The 10,925-nt window shown below is 39.6% G+C and overlaps 1 protein-coding gene across 1 annotated transcript in view; it reads right to left on the bottom strand.

The window, feature by feature from the left end:
- LOC137620340 (cuticle protein AMP1A-like) overlaps nucleotides 1-1,286 on the bottom strand; it is a 4,258-nt gene extending 2,972 nt beyond the window's left edge. The window contains exon 1 of the mRNA XM_068350575.1: nucleotides 1,264-1,286. Within this exon, the coding sequence (XP_068206676.1) occupies nucleotides 1,264-1,272 (9 nt within the window). The 5' untranslated portion in view covers nucleotides 1,273-1,286. The remainder of the gene's footprint in view (nucleotides 1-1,263) is intronic.
- Between the last annotated feature and the right edge of the window lie 9,639 nt (nucleotides 1,287-10,925).

The raw sequence follows: 10,925 nt of genomic DNA, 5'->3' as shown, positions 1-10,925 counted from the left end.
ATCAAATGAATTTCCAGTGAACAGTGGAGTGCTCCAAGGGAATGTGTTGTCACCTATGTTGTTTATACTCCTCGTGTACTTTGTAATGCATAGAACAATTGGGGATTGTAGAGAACGATTGGACTGGATTGGTAACAGGAAATTAGCTGACCTAGAGTATGTTGATGACGATGTCCTTATTAGCAAAAAACCACAGGACTTGCAAAACCTGCTTGCTAGAATGCAGGAAACATCACATGAGGTTGGGCTCAAAATAAATAGAAGAAAGACAGAGATGATGTAAACGGAATATGCAATAGAGGATGAAATATCATTAGAAGGAGAATGGATTAATGAGGTGAAATCATCTAAATATTTAGGAATTATGATCTATAATACTGTATCTTTAGAATTTGAGTTTAATGAATGATTTGAAAAAGTAAATCAGACAATGGCTAGGTTAAGTACAATTTGGAAATCAAATCGCCTAAAATTACATATAAAAATCAGGTTATATATAAGTTTAGTGAGATTGGTGTTATTATATGGACATGAATCATGGTATGACAATGAAACAATATCTAACAGGTTTTGTAGATTTGAGAACAAAGCCCTCAGAAGAATATTAGGAGTTAAATGGTAGGACAGGAATAGAAATGAAACTATAATAGAGATTATTCGAGTGCCTTATGTGGATGAGATCATGGTGAGGGGTAGATGGAGATGGTTTGGGCATGCTCTTCGCACTCCCCAAAAGATTAGTTCACCAAACTTTCAACTGGGCTCTACAAGGCACTAGAAGAGTTGGAAGACCCAGACCTACATGACCGAGGGCTATGAAACATGAAGTGGGAGATGGTGAATGGAGAACTATTTATTTAAAAGTTCAAGATTGAGTCGACTGGCGGAATATAACTGAGGACCTTTGCGTTAAGGGAATGAGAATATGAAAACCTAATTGAATATTCATATCACAGTAATTCATATTATAAAGCTGAAGTTTATTTTCTCACAAGAATTAAATTCATGGTAGATCAATCAGTCTGTCCAAAGATAAACCTGTCATATGATATGTAAAGTATAAGATTGAGTTATTCTTTTATCAAAACTAAAGCCTCTGTATCACTAGGCTACATATTATAATTCTTGTCTAGGTAGTCCACATCTCGAAGCTGAAGCCAACATCACGTAATAAGTGAGAAAAGGCGAAATGTACGACACAAGCGAGTAGAGTCCACACACTCAACAAACTGACGACAACTTAATATAGAAAAATCAACTCACAAACTTCATGTTGATGGCGGGGAGATAAGATGATCAATGACAACGACAGGCTGCTTCCCACCCTTTTATAACAAAGAGTCATGCGTCGGTAAAATGTCTCTATAAAAAAAAAAAAAAAAAAAAACAGAAGAGACTTTCGCCCTTGGCTTTCAGGGTTCCTCGAAACCCTTCACTCATGCCCTGAATACACCCCGTTCTTCTGTCGGTCTTTCCATCAGTAAATCAATAACGTTTAAAATAATCATGATTGTGTCCAATACATCGAATAGATAGATATACACACATCTCTCTCTCTCTCTCTCTCTCTCTCTCTCTCTCTCTCTCTCTCTCTCTCTCTCTCTCTCTCTCTATATATATATATATATATATATATATATATACTTATATTTATATGCTGAATATATATTTTATATATATGTGTATATATACATACATATATATATATATATATATATATATATATATATATATATATATGTATACTGTATATATATATATATATATATATATATATATATATATATGTATACTGTATATATATATATATATATATATATATATATATATATATGTATACTGTATATATATATATATATATATATATATATATATATATATATATATATACATATATATATATATACATATATATATTTATATATAAAGAGAGAGAGAGAGAGAGAGAGAGAGAGAGAGAGAGAGAGAGAGAGAGAGAGAGAGAGAGAGAGAGAGATATGGCTGTGATAATAATTAAAAAATACTTGGTTACCGGCAAAATATCGAGTAAATAATAGAAACTAACAAATAAATCGGTTACAAATGTATGCCTTTCATATGACATTTCACTCTCTAATAAATACTTAAAAACATATTTGATTTCTACTGGAATAATGTTTAGTGCCCTTGTATTTGAACTCTAGGAAAAGAGTTTTCGAAATTCTTCTAATGATTAAAAGAAGGCCTTCGTTAAAGAAACTGCTACATCATGTGGTCCAGAAAAGGAAATAAAACTTCTAATAGGTTTAGATCTAAACTCATGATTCACCATAACTTACATTAAAGTCAAAGTAAATTCAAATGTATAGATTTTGTATTTTATTGTATTAAACGCAAACCGGAAATCATATTTTGTCTTTATTTTACAACGTTAATGCTTTCCTATTATTATTATTATTATTATTATTATTATTATTATTAACTGCTAAGCTACAACCCTAGTTGGAAAAACAAGATGCTATAAGCCCAGGGGCTCCAACAGGGAAAATAGCCCAGTGAGGAAAGGAAAAAGGGGAAAATGAAATATTCTAAGAGGAACAACATTAAAATAAATATTTCCTAAATAAACTATAAAGACATTAACATAACAAGAGGAAGAGAAATAAGATAGAATAGTGTGCCCGAGTGTACCCTCAAGCGAGACAGTGGAAGACCATTACCCAAGACTAGAGAACAATGGTTTGATTTTGGAGTGACTTTCTCCTAGAAGAGTTGCTATCGATTAGATGAACGAGAAAGAGGAAAATGAATATTCTAGTTCCTTTATTCACTAAGACAATGAAGTTATCGAGATGAAATATTAACAACCAGGACCTTTCATACTGAAATCAACTATTTCAATCAATCCTTCCTGAAAAGAAGTTACCTGAATGATGAAACTTGAATTTGATTTTTTTTGTGATTAAGAATATCATATCCGAAAGAGATTAAATGAATGATAAACATTTGATTTGTTTTATTAAGAATATCATATCCAAAAGAGATGAAAATGTAGGCTATCTCTTATATTCAGTGGTACTTAATCTGATATTCAGGTCTCCTTTCATCTTTTTCATATTCAGGAGGAAGGCTGGACAAGGTCTGCTGGTGACGGCTGGCATATATCACGTGACCTCATGATTCATAATTTTTGTGATTGGAAAATAGAATGATTAAATTTTTCTTCCAAGAAAAATTATCCTGAATGTTAAAGAATGCTGTGCGGCTTAAACGAATTCTTCAAGCATATAGAATTAGAATTCAGGAAGAAAATCACTGTTGAATGTGAAATTAATAAGGGAAGAAAGGGTTGTGATGGTCGATGTGGTATTGTCCCAGACTGGTGAACGCCAGACTGGGGTTTCACTCCCGCTCAAACTTGTTAGTTTCTTGGGTCGCTCCAACCACACCATCCTTGTGAGCTAAGGATGGAGAGTTTGAGGGGAGCCTATAGGTCTATCTGCTGAGTCATGAGCAGCCATTGCATTACCTGGCCCTCCTTTGTCCTTGCTTGGGTGGAGAGGGGGCTTGGGCGCTGATCATATGAATATATGGTTAGTCTCCAGGGTATTGTCCTGGTTGATAGGGCAATGTCAATGTCCTTTGCCTTTGCCATTCATGAGCGACATTTTAAACCTTTAAAGGGGCCATAAATATCTCAGATTATTGTAGAGAATCATGAAATTTTCTTCAAAGACTTTGATTGACGAGTAATAGAATGCAGATAAAAATATCAAGAAATTTCTGGTCACTTGAGTATTGCCCATATCAATCTGGAATATCTAAAAAGAATCTGTGCATCATAGTAGCAATTCGATTTTTTTTATTATAGATTGCCAGACCCTTATGGTCAGACACGGGCTTCATTCAATTGTGAACCCCGTTGACTCGTAGAGCAATTTGGAAAATGTTCGAAATTGCTGCTCCTATATCAGATTTAACTTGAATGCAAAAATTATTTTCTCTCTATCTTTCTCGTTACTGTATCCTTGAACTTATAGTTCCTCGTGACTGGTATTGGGCCAGTTTCTTCTGTTTCATTTGCCCACAGCAGTAGTCGAATAAAAGAGTCATCAACCTATGACCTGATGAGGTCATGAGAGAAACGAAGAAATGCATTCTCGTGCATACGTTTTGGCCACTTTTGTTAACGGGTGCAATTTGTTAATCTGTCTCCGCTTGGCTTTTTATATTGCGTTTACAGACCGGCGGGGCGAAGGGAGAAATATGTTGACTATGCGTTACATGGATCTTGCCAGCTCAAATCTCAGCATTATTCACCTGATGACAGAAAAAAAAATTAATTCACTATAAACATCAGGAGGGGAGTGTCTCCCCTTATGTCAACAGTTTAAAGGTTTAAAGACTTCTCATGAATGGTAGAGGCAAGGGACAGTGACATTGCCCTAGCAAGCAGGACAATGCCATAGAGACTGACTATATTAAATATGATCAGCGCCAAAGCCCCCTCTCCACCCAAGCTAGGACCAAGGAGGGCCAGGCAATGGCTGCTGATGACTCAGCAGATAGACCTATAGGCTCCCCCAAACACCTCATCCTTAGCTCACAAGGACGGTGAAGCTGCAGCGACTAAATGAACTAACGAGTTTGAGCAGGATTCCAACCCCTATCTGGCAAGGACGCTACCACCAGGCCACCACAACCCTAATTTGGATATAAAAGTTATTACAGTTCTAGAAGAGCAGGAGTTGTCATCAAGACGTAGTAACCGGAAGTCGGAAGGCCATATATGCAATTTTGAGTGCATGCGGGTGGAACCCTATCCCCTTGTGCTAAATTCATTCTTATAAACTATTCCTATTAACTATTAGAACTTCTTCTTTGTCTGCATATTTTCCCACTTTTACGTGGGGTCGATGTTTCTGACCAGCTTTCTCCATCTACCTCTGTCCCACACTTCATCACCGGTTAATCCCTTTGATCGAAGGTCATCCTTGATACAGTCCATCTAATAGAAAGAATAACGTCATTACAAGAACTATTCATTCAGAATAAAACACGGATATTATGTTAAACTCCTTTCTAATCACTTGCTGCTTGTGATATTAAAACTCTTAACTTGGCCTTGAAGGTTAAATCTCCACTCACCCTCAACATTTACTTACTCTATTCTGTTCAACACCCAGAAAATATTTTACATAGTCACTCTATGTTTGGTGGTGATACTTCTCTCATACCTTACTGATAAAATTCAACCTCTGATATTCCCATTTATGAATATAGTATTAGATCAATGAAAGTATATCACAATATGGAATGTCTTTTGTTTCATCAAAAAGGTTTCAAGAGCGTCTTGAAAACAAACGCAGAATAAACGTTACGAAGAGCCTTGTACTCCCTCCCTTCTTTTCATGTTATTTGGAGGCCCAGATCTAGTACATTATGTTATGCACAATATGTGACATTTTTGTTAACTTCATTACAATATTCATCGCAGGTACTTGTCTGTTTGTTTACCAATAGCTACCCTTACAGATTTGAGAGACAGGCAGATTTGCAGAACGACAGGCACTTGTTTATAAGGAGAATATAAAGCCGCTCATCCTCAAACAAATGCATTATATTAGTATCGAGTGTATCTTCCACATAAGTATCTGTAGATAATGGAGCTAAGGATGACAAAATAAAACTGTAGGTTCTTAATATTACCTTGAAAGCGAGATGAAGTCCCATGCTTATCATACTTCAGCGACAACTTTACAATGACTGGTTTTATGAACTGCATATGGTGGTTCCTTTAAGTGGCCAGATAGTACTACATTGGAACCATCTCTAGTTATAGCTCCTCTTTCATTTTGCCCACACATACACCGAATAGTCTGGCATATTTTTTACATATTCTCCTCTTTCCTCATACAGCTCACACAACTACGATAACCGAAAATTTCTTTTTCACTCAGTGGGTTAACCACTGCACTGAAATCGTTCAGAGGCTACTTTTTACTTGGTAAGGGTAGAAGAGACATTTTAGCTATGGTAAGTAGTTCTTTTAGATGAAGGATGCTCCAAAATCAACCCATTGCTCTCTAATTTTGGGTAGTGTCATATCATCTGTAACATGGTCTTCCACAGTCTAGGGTGGGTTAGAGTTCTCTTGTCTGTGGATAGACTCAGGCACAATATTCTGTTTCCTTATTTCCTTTCCTCACTGGGCTATTTTTCCCTGTTGAAACCCATGGGCATATAATGTAGAATATTCTTCTTTTTACAATGAATATAAGGGTTTAGGCATTAGCAAAGTATAAATGGGAACGTTGATTCTTCTTGAAAACAATAATAACATAAATGTACATACATGCTTCTGAGCTGTACATTATGTATATACTTGGTATTGTGTTTGATGTCCATATACCTCCCTCGCCCTTTATACTTGCAGCACTATCTTGCGAGGAACACTGAGTTATTTTAACAAGTTGGAATGGACGACAGGGGGCACTGGGGTGTTAAATGATGGCTTTCCTACCTGGCCAGAGCAAGGGAATGCACGGATTTGGGTGATGTGTCATGGCTCATATTAAGCACTAGGAATATATGTGTTCTGTTTCTGAACCATATTCGACCACTTGGAACGCACACCTCTAACTGTCTTGACCTGCTGTGGCCCATCCCGATGCTGAGCTTCTCGCAGCGTAGCATCGTGATGTCCTGTATCCTGACTGGTTGACCAATACTGAGCTTGGTTAAAGGGTGGGCACGTGAATTGTAGAAGCTCATGATCTGTCAGTGTAGGCGGCAGTATGATGGTCTTAATCTACAGTCTTAGTTTACCACTCATATGTGAATGTTTATGTGAATGACTTGAGGTTTGCTGTAATATAGGTGCAGAGAGAGTGGCCATAGAGAATCTGTATAGGAGAACGTTTAGTGGGGCTCGGGGTGTTCTGAATTCCTACAATCTATGTTCAGATGTTTGATAGCTTTTACGGCAACTTTCGCATATCAATTAGACTGAGGATAATGTGGAGAAGTAATATTGTGGTGAATGTCCCAGCAGACAGCAAATTGCTTGAAATATTGGCTGGAAAATGGGGGTTCATAAGGGATCCGTAAGCGGTCCATAAACGGTCCGTAAGTGGAGTAGGACATCAACTTCGCAGATCATTCATGTGACTCTGACTGCAGTTGAGTCACTTCCACAATGGACAACCATTGGCCAACCTGAAACTCTATCAGTGTTACCAAGAAAGGTTTTTCTGCTACGTGGAAAAGCCAGCTAACACACTTTCTAAAAGCCAGGATTGATGGTCATCACACATGTAAGGTTCTTGCTGCTGACTGGAGAGAAACTATTGGCAGGCGCCGCAACACTCTACTGTACTTCTTATGTCAGCTTCATTGCCTAGCCAAAATACTGTCTGTCTTGTATTACGTCAAGTAGCTTCAAACCTACGGTGGCAGTCATGGAGTCCCAATATGCATCTACGCAGGGCTGCAGGGATGACAATTCGGGACCTGTATAACACTAACTTTCCATCTGCATAAAGGATATCCCACAGCTTCCAATATGGGAGAGCAAAGGCATGGAGATCATAGTGGTTGGTGGGAAAGCTGTTGGAAACATACTGGTTGAAGCAATTGTAGTTTTGATCCTGAGATGCAACGGTGCAGATTTATTGTAGAGTCTTATCTTCTTCAATGATGGGTCCTGTTGTCTAGTCAACAGTGGATGTATTGGTGATAGCGAGGATGTATGTGACATGTGCATTTGATGAGGTGCAGTCTTCCTCATCTTCAGGTGTGTGGAGATTCGTATGCAGACTGTTTCCCTGTGCGCCAGACTGCAGTAAAGATGTCACTTTCATATGGAGCTTGTAGGCGAGGATTTTCAATGGTTTCAGTAGTGTAATAGTTGAGAATCAGTATCAGGAGGCAAAGGTAGTCATCAAGGTAAAATGATGAAGTCCAGAAAAATATAGGCAGCATTTAGTCATGGGCCAAGTAGTGGCTAGTAGCTCCAACTCTATGGTAATATGGTGACTTTCTCTGTTCATAAGAAAATGAGAGCCACTCTGGATGAGATGCATCTGACCACACCCATTGTCTTGAAGTAAGGCATAGAATAGACCATACTGGCATGAGGAATATGTTAGCAGAACAACGGGCAAGGCTGGATGTAAGGGTGCCAGGATAGGTGGTGAAGTCAGAGCTGTCTTGACCTTCTTAAATGGTTGCTCATGGTAGGGGATCCAAATGAATGAGTGTTTGGTACTCATAAGTGGGTTAAGGGTTCTGATGCTGCTGTATTGTCCGTAGTAAAGTCGGTGAGTTGATTGGTAGCTACGGTGAATTTCTCTTTGTCAAGGGTTGCCCTATTGAGGACACCTATTGGTGTATTATGTGTTGTAAGTGGAAAGGGAAATCCCCATCAGACAGGAGGATATCATCCACAACTTTGACAGAGTTGGGATACCTTGTAGGGCCATATCCCTTCAAAGGCAGTATGTGTTGGCTGCCATTGAAAATCTCATGTGGTTGGGCAGTGCTGGAGTCTTCTGCACAGTTATGAACGTAGTCAGGTGGCAGTTCTTTTCTGGTAACACTAATTGCCAACAGCCATTTGGGGCATTTGCTGTGGTGATGTACTTCACAGTAGGAGAGATGTTATGGGCGACATCATAGGGTGCTGGCAATGGATGTGTAGGGCGGACGACCTGAGAATTTAGGTGGGTGTGATCCACAATGATATGGACACCTTTGCCCTAGGGTAAAAGGACCATAGGCGGGCACCATTCAGAGGGTTTGTCGTCTACTTGTGTGATGATGCCTTGTTGTACTGAGGAGTAAAGATCCTCTTTCACTAGATCCCTGAGAACGAATAGAATGGGCCTAGGCATATGTGTAGCACATGGTACAGTGCTGGGTTTCAGGTGTATCCAGATTGGGTGACCTGGCATCTTCTTTAGTAGCTGATTCTGCAGATTTGACTTTGATATAAGGATATCACGTGAATGGCGCAGATAATAGTCCTTAGCAGTAACAGGTGACGTCATGGCAGGGGCAGGAAACTAGTTACACCTGCTGACATGAGTAACCTTGAGAAAGGGCTTTGGGATGGCAGCTGGTGTTTGACTTAGTTGGTGGTGAAGGGTGATTTTCATTCGGGCTTGAAGTTGAGACTGTATACCTGGTCTGACTCTTCTTGGTAGTTCTGCACATCTCAAAGTGTCCCTGTTTCTCACATGTATTACACTGAGCTTTCTTAGTAGGGTATTTCTGCGAGTGGGGCCAATGACCTGTGCATCTGCAGTTATGGCAGTTAGTACCTGTGGCTGTGGCATTTTCCAGATCTGTGCCTGAAAGAGCTGCATTGACAAGGGTTACTGTTAGGAGTCTGTTGAAAATGCTGGTCTTTAGATTAATGAGAAGTCCTCTTCTGTAGGAATTGGTTCCTGTTGTATGAAGAAATGGCATTGAACTGGCTAGGGGAGGATGCAATGGCTGATGCAGTCACACGTGTGCATTGACAGGAGCGGCAGCACGTCACAAATTCTGGAAGGGTGGATGAGAGTTGTAGGGACATAAGACATTATATTATCTCTTTGGCCCTCATGACCATAAAAATTATCCCCTGTAATTACTGTTCAACACAGGAAACGGGGTTGCCGGTGCATAATTCCACTTCATCAGCGAGATTCTTGAGGCATGTGTAATAGAATGCAAACATTTCTCCTACAGCCTGTTTGCTAGACAATAATTCCCTGCATCATAAAGCTTCATTCCTGAGGCTACAAAAGTGCTTTTACAATGTGTCCAACATTGCTCTAAGGGACAGTGATGTGTCAGGAGGGATTACCAATGTATGCGTAAGCAGACGCTGGAAATGCCGGGAGATGCAAGTTTTCAGGTGAATCAGCTGGGAGGTCTAATGCAATTTATCAAGTCAAACTAAGACTGCATAGTCCCTGAAACAAAGTCTCCACTGGCTAAACGATTGGTACATTGCATATTATTGCATGAGGGGTGGCAGTTGGACTGTGGGCTAGCTAGAAACATTGGGTATATGCACTACAAAGCCAAGGGTTGGGAGGACAGGTGTGTGGCAGTAGATGCAGATATATTGTTATGTTGCTAAGGTTACAATGCCACATTCTGTCCTGATAGAAATGTGAAAAGAGACATGAACCAGTGGTTATCTTCCTGTTGTAATTTCTCCATTGGCAATCTGGCTCTTGCAGTCTGGAAGTCTGAAAACAGTGTATGCAATGCAGTATATCATTATTGTGGCCTCCTGGACTATTGGGAGTCAGAGGAGGACGGAGGGAAAGGTATTTGTCATCAGCCTTGGTGAGATACATTGGTCTATTGCATCCTCTACCTGATGTACTGACTGATCCCGTATCTGATCTATCAACTTAATTAGCTATTCATCTTCCAGAGCCATGTTGAGTTGGGTATCATAGGAGAGCTTGGATTTTTTAGAGTAACAGGAATATGCACAATTTTCTGTAAGTAGGCCTAAACAAAGGAATTAACTCCAGGTAGTTGAAAATAAAAAGTTTGTTTAGGGTGAGCTTGCGAAATGAAGGAGGCAGAATGGGTGAGATGAGCAAGTGTATGGGTGTGTGTTTATGTGTGTGGCATTAGCGGGAGAGACGGTGGGATGGGCCGACCTGGTGAGCGGAGAGCGGAGAGGAGTCACCAGCGATGCATCCCTCCAATCGTCGCTTAGCTCCTGAGCTGACAACACCTCCCAGCAAAGCTCCCAGCAAGATTTGCACATCCCACCATTGTCCTTACACTTGGCTAGCTCCCGTTTTAGCTAGCTGAGGGTTAAGCTTGGAGTCAAATTGGCTTGCTGGCTGAAATTCCACACTAAACCTCCCGACTGTCGACTTTCAAAAGAGCACTCACAAGGGAAAATCCTTCTGTGAACAAAGGGGCAACCA

This window comes from Palaemon carinicauda, chromosome 26 (genome assembly GCF_036898095.1).
Source record: "Palaemon carinicauda isolate YSFRI2023 chromosome 26, ASM3689809v2, whole genome shotgun sequence".
NCBI lineage: Eukaryota > Metazoa > Arthropoda > Malacostraca > Decapoda > Palaemonidae > Palaemon > Palaemon carinicauda.
This window is presented reverse-complemented; position numbering and strand designations above follow the sequence as displayed.